Source organism: Drosophila novamexicana, unplaced genomic scaffold, assembly GCF_003285875.2.
Source record: "Drosophila novamexicana strain 15010-1031.04,08,12 unplaced genomic scaffold, DnovRS2.1 tig00001740-arrow-arrow-pilon, whole genome shotgun sequence".
Lineage (NCBI taxonomy): Eukaryota > Metazoa > Arthropoda > Insecta > Diptera > Drosophilidae > Drosophila > Drosophila novamexicana.
The window spans coordinates 186,213-202,634 of record NW_020824884.1 but is presented as its reverse complement, the minus strand read 5'-3'; the positions used below and the strand labels follow the sequence as shown (position 1 = coordinate 202,634).

At 37.9% G+C, this 16,422-nt stretch overlaps 1 protein-coding gene across 3 annotated transcripts in view; it reads right to left on the bottom strand.

The window, feature by feature from the left end:
* Positions 1-16,422, bottom strand: part of LOC115768254 (stromal interaction molecule homolog) — a 143,062-nt gene that overhangs the window by 114,254 nt on the left and 12,386 nt on the right. For all 3 annotated transcript variants that reach the window (XM_030712784.1, XM_030712783.1, XM_030712782.1), the window contains exon 2: positions 3,962-4,438. In XM_030712784.1, coding sequence (XP_030568644.1) covers positions 3,962-4,319 — 358 coding nt within the window. In that variant the 5' untranslated portion in view covers positions 4,320-4,438. The remainder of the gene's footprint in view (positions 1-3,961; positions 4,439-16,422) is intronic.

The window sequence follows — 16,422 nt, the reverse complement described above, 5'->3', positions numbered from 1 at the left end:
GGTCTTATAAATATTTTCACTGACGAAACCACAGGGACCCCATTTACTGACATTTTGAAAGTATCTAATACTAAGGTAGAACGTAAAGCTAATGTAATAAGTTTCATAATCAAGTTCCCTATAATAAGCAAGCAATGCAGGAAGATAACAATTTTCCCTGTCCCCCACAATGGTTCTGTACTTCAACTCCACGACAATCTAGTGGCCGATTGCGACGGGCAGATGTTGGCCGTAGCCAATTGTTCATAAACTGCAAGCGGTCCAAGACCAGCAGTTGCGCACAAGGCCATGCAGGGGGTACACCCCATTGCCAAACTCAGCCAAATCATCTTGGCCCTGTCGCCATAGTGGACGACACCATCATCATAATTAATGATCGTAGCGCAATAAGACGACTGCGCCGCGATGAAGATAGATGGGACAGACCTTGTCGCCTTCTCGTCCCATGCCACCGTAAATGGCACGCGATACTTTTATCGCAAGAGCGTGCAAAATCGGTTCCCGGTAGTAGCGGCATCGCCGTTGCTAAACATCAGCAGCCACGACTCGATACTCAGCCTTTCCTACATTCACCGTCTGAGTGAAAATAACCTTAACTACATCAAAGAGCTTATACATTTACGATTTCCCTCGGCAAAATGCTGTTGGCCTGCGCTGCGTCAGCCGGAGTCCATAGGCTGACGATCAAACGTAGAAACTCCCTGAGATATTGGAAAACTTAAACGCGACTGAGGACGGTCGGTTTTCGAGAGGGGGGAGTAGTTAACCACTGACTATTGGTATTGACGTTGGGTCAGCGTTCTGGGGAAGCCAATGCCCAGAATCATGATCGCGCCGGATATGTCGCAACTATGTTGACGGCCGCGGAGGTCATCCGACACCGCACATGAGGCACTAACGGTGCACTTTTGAGAGAGCGGCGACGGCGGCTGTGCGTCAGCGGCGGCGACTTCGGGCCAGCGACGGCGTCTCTGCAGGCAATGCTTATATTAATTAAAATTGTATTCTTCAGTCTAAGTTTGGAAACAATAAAAGCATGACGTATCGTCCCTTGAAGTCTCCCTTTAGTTAACTCATTTTCTATATGCATTTCTTAATGCAACTGGTAAATTCAAAGTTGCAGACATAAATGCACTAATTTACACACGCACATTTAAATGATCCCTAAATATAAAGATAGAGCATTAAGAGCACTGAGAGTAAGTGGGAGGGAGATAAAAAACTAGCGATGCCGTTCTATAGCACAAATGATATGGAAGAGAGTAAGCCAAAGCAGTTTCCTGTAGTGTAAGCGAATAAAATGACATCATATCATATCTTACTCTCTTGCTCGCGATTTTGGACCAGATGTTTTCGAATTTGTTTTGCCCCCAATGGTTGTTCAGAATGTTCAGTCTATATGTTGTTTGCTTAGTGATATTACTAAAACACAATAACTGCATTTATAAATTCACTAATTTGCGCTGGCTGCCACTGACACGTTAGCACTCACGTTTTCTTTAATAACTTGTGTTTCTTATCCGATCTTAATGAAATTTTCAACAGTACATCCTTTTCTACTATTAAAAATTTGTATATTCTCATAAAGTCAATTGCAATCAAATTGTGGCCTAAATTCATGGGCAATACAAATTGGTTTATTTACTTGATTTGTAGGGGGTAGCGTGGAGATGGCGATAGTTACAATATGAAAGATACTTTAAATATACAGATACTATTCTATAAGCTACACGCTTGACCTAGTACTTTTGCTATCCTGACTACACAATAAACAAAGATCGACGCTACTGGAAGTACCAATAAAAAAACTAGATCAAGCTTTGCCGCGCCCGTTAGATCAAGGGATATTACACTCCTTCAAACTTAAATAAAGACGTTTATTAGTTAAAAAAAAAAAAAAGAAAGAATTGAGTGCCTTAAAGTCTATAATAGAGCTTTCTTAATTAGACGCCCTTCTCTTTTACAAATGCGCTTGAAAATAGGTTAAGCCAACCAAAATTCATAGGTACATCAAGAAAATTAGTAACCGTCCAATGCATAACAACGAAAATATTAACGCTTTGTTTATAATAATATTATTTGGTCGGGATTTTATAAACAAGATAAGCTATTCAATGCTCTTATCGAAGAAACAACTGAGGGTTAGTTAATCGAAATTTTATAAGTAAATTTCAACTGAAACTGCAGCAGATAAAAGTAAATATTCGCAGTTAGCATCTCCTTAAGAAGGCTTCTGTGCCATTAAGGCATTAGAAGACCGGACGGAATGACACGTTTATTACACCAGGCAGACGTGCTCTGGTCGATATTAAAATCGAATCTTGCAAAAAAAAAAAATTGGCGCCTGTTATACTTAACAGCCACGACAATAATTGAGTCTTAATTAGAAAAAAACGAATGCTATTTTATAGCTTTACAGAAAACAAAACAATCGCAATTGCCACGCTGTTTATAAAATTCAATGAAGTCACGCATGAATGTGTGTGTGTACATGCATACACAAATTCTTCCGATTTGCCCTGCTGCTGTAAGTACGAGGCCAGCCAAAATACATTTTCTTTTATAACTTTTGTGTTTCTCAACCGATCTTAATGAAATTTTCTACATTACGTCTTATCGTATTAGGGAATTGTTGTGTATTTTCAAAAATTTGCTTTTAAAATGTGGTTTATATTGGTTGACAGCATAAATTGGTTTATTTACTTGATTTAGGTGCTGATAGCTATAAATTTCTTCACGCGCGTCTTTATTTTGTTAACAGCAATGCAATTGCGATTGTATTGTTTTTTGTGCTGTGTGTATGTGCTGACATTTAATAGTGTGGTCGTTTACGAGGTCAAGTCTTATCGATGAAGCACTGTTTTTGCTTTTAATTTAGTTTTGTTACAGCTGAAGCAAACAAGCGCGTGTGTTTAGTATTATTAGAAGAGGGTTCACGGTATTCCCTAGTCGGGAGCACCCAACTAGAGCCTCTTACTTGTTTCTATACGTTTACTTATGCTAATTAACAATGTAAAGAAAAAAGTGCTATTCAATCGCTTAGAAACGGGGCAAGTTATCGATTATCGGAAACAAATTCGTATTGTGCGGGCAATCGGAAGACGTACGTCTAATATTTCTCTACCTCATAGATTCTGAAATCGACGCGTTCATACATACGGACAGATAGACGGACATGGCTAGATCGACTCGACGAGTGATGCTGATGCATTACACAGTACATTAAAAACAATGTAAATCAAAGAATAGAGAACGGTAGCCGTTTTTCATCGAAAAATGGTGGAGAAAATGAACATGTAGAGTTTTTTGACATTTGCAAAACTGAGTAATATTAGTGTTTTTTTTTTGGATTTGTTTTCTTTTTGCTGAAATTACATTTTGATAACAAGTAAGAGGTTCTAGTCGGGAGCTACCGACTAGGGGATACCCTGAACCCTCTTATTCCAACATCAAATGCATATATATATATTCTATTTTAGAAGCTATATGTCAAGTTTGGTGACTCCAGCTCTTATAATTTACCAAAATTGACCAAAAAACAGGATATCGATATCGATTTTTATCGATTGCTTGGAAACGGAGTAAGTTATAGATTATAGAGCATGTACATGGACGGACGGAGGGACGGACGGACAGACAGACGGACATGGCTAGACTTGGCTATTGGTGCTGATCAAGAATATATATACTTTATGGGGTCGGAGATGCTTCCTTATGCCTGTTACATACATTTGGATTTTGCACAAATACAATATACCCTTATACTCATTTTTAATGGGTTCAGGGTATAAAAATCAAGTTAAATATTGTTGAAAATATTTTTAGTTTTTGAGTTGTATAAGTATCTTACTATTCAATGTGTAATTCTTGAGATATTGTTTGTTTTCTTATAAGATAGAAAATGTTCAGAAATACGAGTATTCTTGTTTTTGGAAAATATGTTATAATAATCTTAACTTACTGAACTCGTTGTTAACCGCCTGTGACATAGCTTCGCTAAGCAAGTTGTAGGAACTTCTATGGTGCTGTTGGTCAATATATTGAACATTTTCACCACTGCCGATATAAGGCTGCGTCGACGCTAGAAATGAAGGTATCGAAGGTGCCGCAGTTGTTCCCACTGACGAAGTGGATGCTGTTTTTATATGTATGCTGAGTGGTATATCATTTGCTGGTTGATGTTGATGTGTGTTGTAACGATTTGAAGTTATTTCGCTATCTATGGTACCTCCGCTCATACTACCTGCAAGGCATGGGGTTTTGCAAATGTAGTAGAATATAACAGGAAGTATGTAGTTCCAGGTAGATTTATCGACCATATTAAATTGCGTGTGTGGAGTCTCAAGTATGTAATAACGTACAACTTTGAGTGGAGTTGTTTATGTTTATCTTTTTCTCCTTTATTCGTTATTAATAGCCCTGATTAAGTGCCCGTGTTCTGCAAACGAAAATCAATAAAAAGGATCATCGAAATTTGCTTTTTTTACAACATTGAATATTTGCAAATATATTAAAAAATAAGAAATAGGAATGCGATTCTGCTGGCTCTCCGGCTTTGCGAAATAAGACACAATCAATGGAATAAGGTACTTGGTTGATGGAAGTGAAGATGTCTCCTGCCATCTATTACGTAAAATAACACAACTCAAAATATTTTAAAATTATATAAATACTTCTTTCATATGAATAAATAATTATTTCCAATTATTTTTTTCTGAATACAGATATTTAAACATTATAACATATGGGCAATAACTACAGACTGCAAAACTATTATATTCGTGCTCCCACTAGCTCTTCAGGGAGCAATTATCCACAAATAAATAAGGAACAAGTAAAAGGTTCTAGTCGGGAGCTCCCGACTAGGGGATACCCTGAACCAAAGACAATATAAACACTAAGATGAGTAACGCGCATACATTTGAATGCGACGCAAAATTTCTAGCCTGGCCTTTCATCTGGCCTTTGAGGCTTCGTACGGCATGCCTGCCGACTGGTTGTTCGTTCTCCAAAGACCAGACGAACGAATGCCGAAGTCGCGGCTTGCTGATGCTGACACGAGCTACGAAGTTAGGCGCCAGCCTGCCTTCAGCAAAGCTGGTCGATGCTGCTTTGCGTCGCTTCGTTTTCGAAGTACATCGAGCGAAAAAGTTTAGAGCTTACGATCGACGCAAAGTGCTTGTGCTTTATCCATGAAATGCATGCTTTATTTAAATGATATATTACCCTAGATATTAACAAATAATTTTACAGGAAAATTGAAGAACTTTTATAATTTTTACACAAGGCGCTTCTTGCGCAATAACTATGTTAAGAAAATAGTACACATAGATTGATTTCAGTCTTCTTTTTGGGCAGTGTATGCTCGAGAAAAGTTCTTGTCTCAGCCAATAGCGTGCGTGCACCTTTCGTTGTATGCGTGAATTATACATGCATAAGAACTATAAAGTATGTATGTATGTGTTGTTATTCACTGCTCTGGCTTTAGCTGGCATGAAATTAATTTTGTTAGTTTTCTAGCGCAGATCATGACCTATCCCAAATTTGTGTTGATATATGAATGCATTTTGTGTACTGAGGTTGGCTCCGTACAAAATATGTATTTCTAAGCCGTGATCTGTGCTTAAAAACTACGAAAATTGTTTCTTTGCCAGCCAGAGACTGCCAGATCAGTGGAAAGCAACACATTCAAATATGCTTCTATGTATGTACATATATTCACACGCATACAAACATAATTGCTTGCACGGCCCTCATAGAGCCGAAGCTGAGAGCACATTCTATTTTTAGCTTTTTCGTTCTCTCGGCTGTGAGAGCGCAATGCTACAGATTTCGTTTTCGTTCTCAATTTTCAAAAAATCAAGCTGCATAGTAGCATTTTGTTGTATGGCGTTACTCATCTTAGTGTTTATATTGTCTTTGCCTGAACCCTCTTATTCCAACACCAAATAAATTAATAAAAAATAAGTTCCCTTGGCAGGGCTCGAATTTGCAACTGACCGCATTACTTACTGTCGACTCTACTCAACAGCCACACCAGCAAAAAAAAAAAAAAAATACTTTCCCCGGCAGGGCTCGAACTCGCGACAGACCGCACCACTCGCTATGCCTCTACTCAGCAGCCACACCAACAATTAAGTACTTATGATAAAAAAAGGAACTAAAATAACATTTAAAAAAAAAAGATGCAATTACCATGTTATTAGAATGCGAAGCAGACGCGCATGAATGTGTGTGTGTACATGTATACAGAAATTCTTAAAGCTAATGCCCCATTCAATTGCGCAGTTGCATATAACTTTGGTTTTTCTTAACCGATCTTTATGAAATTTTCTACAGTATATCTTATTGTACCATAGAATATTTGTGTATTCTGAAAAAGTCAATTGCATTTAAATTGTGGTTTAAATTGGTTGGCAATAAAAGTTGGGTTATTAACTTGATTTATAGCTCTGTGGTGGTAGCGGGGAGGTGGCGATAGGTATGAAATAAAAGATACTTGAAATATCTATAATATTCTAGAAGCAACATATCATGTTTGGTGGCTCTAGCTCTTATTATTTACCCAATTTGCTAAAAAAAAACAGGATGTCGATATCGATTTTTATCGATTGCTTGGAAACGGAGTAAGTTATCGATTATCGGAAACAAACTCGATCTGCGCGGGAACTAGGAGCATCTGCATCTAAAGTCTCTAGCTCTTATAGGTTCTGAGATCCTTGCGTTCATACATACGGACGGACGGACAGACAGACGGACATTTATTTATTTTTTTTTATTTATTTATTTATTTATTAATGGTCGACAAAACGAGTGTCTTCCTCATTATTCAATAGAATATACAATAGAATTTTATGCTAAAAGCCTAGTTAAAGGATACAATTTTCTAAATAGCATCACCGACCGATGGAGGTGTTTTATTTGCCAGTCCGGCCAGCTGTGCCCCTTTTCACAGCTAATTTTGTCAGTGACGCTATTAGAGCCTACATCTAAGCAGAAGGTTGTAAGTAGGAAAAAAGTGTTTTCAAGTAGCATTAAAATAATCTTAATTTGCTATATTAATAAAGAAAATACAATAAATAGGAAAAATGAAAGTAAGAAGAATTGTTAATAAAGTAAAGCAATGTAAGTTAGATAAAGAGTGTTAAGTAGATAGGACAGAGAGAAAAATAATGGGAAATCACCGACCCGGTGGAGGAAAATTTTTCAGCCTGTCCGGCAAGCTATGCCCCTGCTCATAGCTGGGAATGGTCAGCGACTTCCCGAAGGTATCCTGAAAGCAACGATTTTATTAGGGGTAGAGACAGTTCGGCAGAGAAAACGTGATGCAAACTATTATAATTTTTACATAGCACGCGAAAAGGATTGTGCATAGCGTAGTCTGTTGTGCACGTAGATAGTAAAAAGGGGCGATAATTTCTGGTTGGTCTAGCCGGAACAGAGAATTGAAGACGCCCTAGCAGAAAAGGAGAATCTATGTCGCCAATAATCAACTTATGTAGAAGGACAACACCGAGAATTGTCCTACGGTTGGTTAACGACGGAAGGTTGAGAAGAAGCAGTCTGCTGGAGTAGGATGGCAACCGAAGATTAGGGTCCCAATTTAAACCTCGTAAGGCAAAAAGCAGAAATTGCTTCTGAACAGATTCAATACGATCCTGGCTGTTGTTATACTGTGGAGACCAAATGCAAGAGCAGTATTCAAGGATAGGGCGAACAAGAGAGATGTACAGAAGTTTTGTTATAAAAGGATCGTTAAACTCTTTAGACCATCGTTTAATGAATCCAAGTACACCTTTTGCCTCATTAACGATGGTATCTATGTGAAGATTGAAACAGAGTTTAGAATCAAAAATTACGCCTAGATCCTTAACTGTTAGTATACGTTGCAAAGGGATATTGTCGATTGTATAACTGACAAGATAAGGTGTAGTACGATTAAAAGTCATAAACATACACTTTGAACAGTTTAGATGCAATTGATTGGCCGAAAACCATAGTTGCATAGCGTTCAAATCGTCTTGTAGACGAGAATGATGTAGGGGATTAGTGTATGATAGAAAAAGTTTGACATCGTCCGCATACATGAGTACACGGGCATGTGATATGACAGAGGGGAGATCATTTATAAAAAGGGTAAAGAGTAAAGGTCCAAGATGACTACCTTGAGGAACACCAGAAGTAACGTGAACCCGTTTAGAGGTAGTCAGCCTCAGCATTACTCTTTGGGTCCTACCTTTTAAATAAGAATTAATCCAAAGCAGAAGAGACAGGGGGAAACCTATTCGGTCAAGTTTAAAAAGTAAAATGTCATGGTGCACAGAGTCAAACGCCTTACTGAAGTCAGTGTAAATGACATCAGTTTGCATTTTCGAAAGGAAAGCATCGTTTACCAAGGAAGTAAACTCAAGCAGATTGGTCGTAGTTGACCGATTCTTTACGAATCCGTGTTGAACAGGGGAAACAACTGATTTGCAGAAATGCTGCAAATTCGAAGTGATTATTTTTTCAAATAATTTAGGAATAGCGGACAGTTTTGCAATGCCCCTGTAATTTTGTATATCAGACTTCCCACCTTTCTTGTGAAGAGGAATGATATAAGATTCTTTCCAAAGAGATGGAAAGACAGAAGTTTCAAGGGATAGATTAAAAAGCTTTAGCAATGGATAAAGAAGGGAAGAACTACACTCCTTGAGAAGACAACTAGGAATATTGTCCGGCCCAGGAGAGTAAGAAGACTTTAAAGAGTTTATAGCTAATAGGAGAGAGGAGTGTGAAATAATTAGAGGAGGTATATAACTTGCGGAAGAAATAGTATAAGGGTAAGCATTAATATTAGGACAGACTGAAGAGTAAGTTGATTGGAAAAAATTAGCAAACAGGTTAGCAGAATCAGTGTCATTGCTAGCTTTATCCAAGCCAAGAAAAAAAGAAGATGGCAAACTTGAAGATTTACGCTTCAAGTTTACAAAATTATAAAACTGTCTCGGATTTCGGGAAAATTGTCTTTTACAACGTATTAGATAATTCTTATAGCATTGAGAATTAAGAAGAAAGAAGTTCGACTTGGCTATGGAATATTTAGCCAAGTCTGTACACGAACCAGACTTTTTAAACTTTTTAAAATATTTGGATTTTACATTTTTTAGATGTGATAATCTGGTAGTAAACCAGGGTGGTTTTGAAAAAGTAGTCGAAGGAATTGACTTAGGAATACACACATCTAAGAGGGAGATTAGGGTGATGTAAAAAAAATTAATAGCTGTATTCATATCAACTGAGTCATATAAGAAAGACCAATCGGTTGAATAAATAAGCTGATTCAGCAAAGAATAATTTCCTTTGCGAAAGCAATAGCGGGGCTTATTGGCTGATGAGCACGAAATGAGAGGATTACAATTTAGCATTGCAATCTCTAAAGTTGGATGATAGACATCCTCAGGAAGAGATAAAGGAGGGGACCTAGACACATTAGAAATAAGGTAGTCGTTAACAAATACAAGGTCAAGTGTTCTAGTCAAATGATTAGAAATTGAATTGATTTGAAACAACGAAAGATCAAGCATGCAGTCTATAAAATCGTGCTGTGCTGAGGGCACTAGATAATTTTTGGCAGTAAATAATGACCAAGAGATGTTGGGCAAATTAAAATCACCCAACACCATAAATAGGTCACTATCACGCACGTGTGAAGAAACTTCTTTAATACAAGTAATATGTTTCATATAAACTTGAATATCAGAAGAAGGTGGGACATAAGAGCATGTTACATAGACATTCCGTGTAGGAAAAGACACCTTAACTGAGACAATCTCAGCGTCAGTAGGCGTACTAAAACAGAAAAGTTCAGACTGGAGAGTGGCTTTAACGGTAATTAACACCCCACCACCTCGAGTCGGCCGATCATTTCGATACAAACTAAAGTTATTTGATAAAATCTCAAAATCAGATATGGTTGAGTTCAACCATGTTTCTGAAAATGCTATTATATCCGAATTGAAGGAAGTGCTGGCCATGAATAGATTTTTAAGTTTTGAAATAAGACCTCTAACATTCTGATAATGAATAAAGATTTGGTCAGAAGATGAAGCTAGTTTTTTGGGGCAGAAATGGTACCCTGTATTGAAGGGACTGGAAGGGTGACAGGCTGGTTACGCTTTTTAGGCTTGAACTCGTGAACAATCATGTGTGGAGGCCAAAATTTGGGATCACAAATGATTGGGAACATATCATGTGAAACATTTATTTTGAATGATGATATTTCACGAGGGGTGGAGAAATTAAATTTAGTTATTGACACGCTAGCAGAAGATTTGCTAGCAATATAGGCTGCCAATGACTCAGAAGTGGTGTCCGACGAAAGTCGAGACACAAAGACTTGCCTACGAGGGGCAACTACCGTTAAAGTAGGCGCTGGTGGGGCTGTAGGTAATACAGGGGTTGGGGGAGCTAGCGAGGCACAATGATTGTTTTTAACAATCTGGGCAAGATTGCGCGCAGGTCTACCTTTGCGGCCAGGAGCTGATGGGGCTGAGGCAGTTTGATTAATTGGGACGGGATCAGGTACGGGCTCTACTGGGACTAGTACAGGGGTTGAAACAGGGGTAATTGGACAGTCGCTTGGAGAAGGCGATAAAGACAACATTGGAGATACCTCCAAGTTGCTAGGAAGGGACAAGAAAGTAGTAGGTGTCTGAACAGACGTAGAGGGCAATTGCAAAAGTTGAGGCTCCAACCGGCGATTGGTTGGGGACTCAAATTTATATTTGCCAAGCAGCTCGAAACTCGAGTCAAAATTACTCGAGAGCTGCTTAGCCACATTATTTAATTTTAAGAATTGACTTCTCACAGAATTATACATTCTAGAGAAATCAATTTGCTTGTCGATGCATTCTGGGCACGACCAACGCAAGCCACCACAGCCCTTCTTGGCAATAGCAGCGATCTTGTCACAATCACGCCCAGTGAGACCTGCACATTTAGCATGCATCATATTCTCACACAGCCAGCAATTAACAAATTGCGGCAGTGCAGAATCATCAGCCTGCTTGAACGTGCACGGTTTCTTACAGCACAACATAATTATTTAATGCGTATGCAAATTGCGAGAGCACAGAGCAAAACGAAAACGGTGCACAAGATAGAGCAAGTAAATACACAAACAAATTGTTTGGAGCAAAAAGCAATAGAAAAAGTTTGCGAGAGCGCGATGCACAAGCAGAAAGTATGCAGCGAACACACGCACAAACAAGTGTATGCACAGGGGAGCACCAAAGCAAAAGAATCAAAACAGGCAATAACAACAACACGGAGCTGATGCCGCGTTTTATAAAATGTAATAATTAACAGACTTACGCTGCACAACAGATAACACTTTGCACAGTTTATTAAAGCTTCTTAAATAAAGCACCGAAAAATGCAAAATTTTGAAATAAAAAGCAGGATAAAAGCGCAAAAATATATAAAAATCTTGGAGCACAAGTAAAACACGTCAATCACTCTCAACTGAGAACTCTCTCTCTGACATGGCTAGATCGACTCGGCTATTGATGCTGATCAAGAATATATATACTTTATGGGGTCGGAGATGCTTCCTTCTGCCTGTTACATACATTTAGCTTTCGCACAAATACAATATACCCTTATACCCATTTTTAATGGGTTCAGAGTATAACAATGAAAACAATTTTATTGTACGCTTCCAATATATTTCGGTTGCACTTCGGTAGACCGTCTTCAAGGCACTATCACCCCCGTGCAACAAAAACTTATTTAATGCACGGACGATATCTAATGGTACTTTAAATGTGTCTTCAAGAGGCTAAATCAACATATATGAAACTACGACCATAGATAAGCTAGCAAAATACACATAGAGGTAGGCAGTAGTCTGCTGTGTCAAATAATCGGTTTTTATCTGCAGCAGCGGTTAGTTGAAATCCCATAGATTATTATTTTAAACACTCTTTACCAGCGTTAAGTTGAAATCCCATAGATTATTATTTTAAACACTCTTTACTATGTGTTATGAATCACATTAATTAAATAAGCATTACATTATTATAAATCTTACATTTGGCGGCTGACAAATACAGAGTACATGGTGTGTGATCGGATAAAGTTGGCCGGCGCAAGAACAGCATCTCGGTAAGCTTTTTGGCTGTGACAAGTGACTAAAAACATCAAGTTAATTTATCCGAACCCAGTGAGCACAGTGGTTTTATACCAAGAGGCTCTAGCAGGGAGTTCCCCAAACCCCCCTCTACCAAAACCGATTGCAGATCGCAATACAAGCTCGTTTGCTTTAGCAGTAATAAATCAATTTTTTTTTTTTTTTTTAAATAGGTCAGCCATAACAAAATTTCAACAATTCATAACACGTATGAAAATCGATGCATAATACGCAGCACAGAAAACAATACAATGTCAATTGGATTGATCTTTATAGAATTCAATAAAGACGCGCATGAATGTGTGTGTGCACGTTTATGATGTATATAAATTGGTGCAATTTGCGGTAGCTGCCGCAGAACGAGTTTGTTTCCTATAATCGACAACTTGCCCTGTTTACAGGCAATTGATTAAATACAATATCGAAATCCTATTTTTGAGCATATAAATGTGACAGTCTCGAAAACCAAAAGAGATTTGCAGTTTGATTCAAATTATCGACAACTCAGTTTAAAAAAAAATCGGTATCGAAATCTTGGTTTTTGAGCACATATTACCAATCATTTCTGTATGCCTTCGCACACATGCATAAATTCATATGAATTCGAGTTCTACTAATAGAAATTGCAATTGGATTGCATACTGTGGTACACACTATTTCATACTATTTAATACTGTTTTTTCCCATAGAGATCAAAATATGTGCATGGAGTTAAGTTATGAGAATATTTCTTTTTTTACATTTCTCTATGAGTGTACACTTTTGCTAAACCTTAAGCAAGCAAGGAAGTAGCAAAAAGGATTTCGTTATTTCCTAGTAAAGCATTCCAGGCTATAGCACTTACTCATTAGCAATCCCTAATCTTCGAGCAAATCGTTTAGGACCGCGTTGACATTCCACTTTTAATGAAAACTCACTCAACATCCGGTCCCCCTTTCGCATTCATGGCTTCGATGTTCACTGCGCCAACTACCCAGAAGACCGCCTCCGCGGTATAGCTACACTCATTATCCGGTGCTTAATTTTCAACTTTCTGCTATCGTAGTGATCTACTGCGTCCTTCGCCACTGACATTAGTAGCGTCGCCTTTGCTGCTGTCTACCCAATCATCATCCCTGCTGGACACCTGGAGAATATTGTAAGATCTTTGGCCCCTGGAGGGCCGTCACACATTGCGAGTGACGCATCCGTTTGCCATCGGCGGTTAACCTTCTGCTGGTCTACTTTTGTGTCGCAGTATTTACGATATATAGAAAGCCGAGTATTTTTTCAACCTCAACCGTGTTTAAGCCTCATCTCCAGCACCGCCGGTCTCCTGGGCGGTCTACAGACTCTTGCTTAGGTCTAGCAATAAACCCTCTCTTCCCTCAAGCCCTCTCTGCAAGAATGTCTTAGGAAGGTGTTAACGGCTAGAATACAGGGAATGTGGTGTAGATGTCAGTGAGCCCGCTAAGAAATGTACACCTATCGGGCTGGTGCTCCTCAGGGCACTGTCCTTGGTCCAGTATTTTATATTGCGTGCTCAGCGGATCTTCCCATATTAGACGGGGTAGACGCCCCTTGTATCTTGCCACTAAAAAGATATTGGCTTCATTTAACAAAAAAATGTTTAAGCATCAGGTACTAACTTATAAGATGGTGCTATATATTACCCGTTTTATTATCCAAATAACACCGATTGATCTGTGGTCTTTATCAGCTTGCCTTTCGTTCCTCGGGTGTGATTTACATTAAATTAATCAACATACGGTAAGACATTTTTTCAACATTTTATAAGACCACCCATAATATTTTCATAATTTAACAAAAGCTTAAGAATATTACTATCGCTGACTGTTAAAACCTAGAACTACACAGTGATAAAGGAGCTGATACAGTTTTTTATATACATTAATTTTTAATATCATGGCTCGTGCTGGCCATAGCCCATACTTTTTTTTGTTTAGAGAATCCCGATCCAATGTGCTGCATACCACCTCCCGCCCAACTAACCGTGGCGCGTACAAAAACGTATACAAAAAAATAGTATATGCTAAGACAATCGATTTGCTAAATAGTTTAGAATAAAAGACTTTAAACGAGGTAGAAAAGACTCGCAGACTACTCTATAATGCTTGTTATAATCATCACAGAGTACCCGGAACATTTAATGTAAGACATAGATAATTAAACAAAATTTAAGCGATAAGTAGTAGCGATAAGTTTAATTGGCTAGGCAACCAGAAGAGTCGATTCGGCCGTTACTAATTAATGCATACATATTATAACAAGCATAGTTGAGCATAGTAGCATAGAAATGATAAATTAAAGAATTAAAGAAAGAGTATGACACGAAGGGCAAACAACAGGAATATTTTCTGTACAGATTCAATTCTGTCTTAGTTAATTAAATATTTTGACGACCACACACATGACGCATTCTCAAGAACATGTCGTACCAGCGATATAAAAATTATTTTTGTGGTATGCGGATCGTCAAAGCCCTTAGACCATCGCTTGACCACGGTCGTAACATGAGAGTTGAATTAAGTTAATGATCAAGACACCTAGATTATTAAGTTCATAAGTTCTACTGACACGCTCAATTTGAGGAGAAGCCCTATAGAAACCTGCATTTAGACTTTTAATGCAGTAATTGAATAGACTGTCATTTACTACGAGTTTGGCACCTGTGATACTGCCTTTAGAGAATCGTATTTTTTATAGATGGTGGATATTCCTTTTGTGTTTAGTTGCTTATAAGCTTAAAGATTTCCTGTTTTTTTTTTTTTTTTTGCTGATTGTCTTTGCCCTGTTTGTGATTTTGATAGGAATGGTCCCTTTTTATTTACGTAGATTGTTTTTATAAACAGCCTCTTTGATCACACGGTTTCTTGTAGCTTCTTTAATTCGGCCTCTAAAATGTCGTTTTTCCTTTCAGATCGTTAAATTTATTTTTGTTATATTCAATGACTATGTCTGTAATCGTGTCATGCTCCTCATAATATTTGACATAGGGTGCGTAAGCGGTATAATAGATATGCCTCCAGCCTGTGACTGTTGTTGTACTCCCTGTGTTATAGCCTGAAAATAAACATCGCGGTCTTTAGCCAATGACGTTGATTGTTAGTTTAAAAAAGCTTTAAAGTTTTATGTTGTCGCTTTATGACAACTCTTAATTTAACTGTACTCGTTAACTAACAATATCAGCTGGCTTGTGTGTCGATATGGTGTCTATTGCATCCAAATGTATTTATATTTTAATTTTATGATTATTGACGGATTGATAGGCGCGAGGTCTAGATTTAGAATTTGAACAAACAAGTTTCTCTTTTTTTTGGACAATATATTTCAACTTTTCCCCGGTGTTCTAAAGAGCTTGCTACAAAATATTACATATATATTTACGTTATTAAGAAATCAAAGCATCACTAAATAAACATTAAGATCATTTAATTGTTTTGTTACACGTCGCGCTGTTCGACTTGGAGTAAGAAATTACCTGTTTCCAATTAAATATAAGTCTGTAAATATATACGTCATTTTCCGCGCTTGTTTTATAGTTTAGTTAATTGTCTATTTGTAATCCGCTTGTCTGTAGCATTTCAAAAGAGCTAAAGTCATGTTGTTCTTTTTGTAATATTGTTGCCCTAAAATTTGCTTTTTGTATGGTTGTTTAATGTCTGAGCTTGCTGTCTGATTTGTGTTGCGATATTCGTGTTTTTTATACCCTGAACCCATTAAAAATGGGTAAAAGGGTATATTGTATTTGTGCAAAATCCAAATGTATGTAACAGGCAAAAGGAAGCATCTTCGACCCCATAAAGTATATATATTCTTGATCAGCACCAATAGCCGAGTCGATCTAGCCATGTCCGTCTGACTGTCCGTCCGTCCGTCCGTCCGTCCGTATGTATGAACGCAAGGATCCCAGAGCCTATAAGAGGTAGACATGAAATTTTAGATGTAGATGCTCCTAGTTCCCGCGCAGATCGAGTTTGTTTTCGATAATCGATAACTTACTCAGTTTCTAAGCAATCGATAAAATCGAAAAAAGATATCGATATCCTGTTTTTTGGGCAATTTTGGTAAATAATAAGAGATAGAGCCACCAAACATGATATGTTGCTTCTAGAATATTATAGATATTTCAAATATCTTTCATTTCATACCTATGGCCACCTCCCCGCTACCACCACAGAGCTATAAATCAAGTTAATAACCCAACTTTTATTGCCAACCAATTTAAACCACAATTTAAATGCAATTGA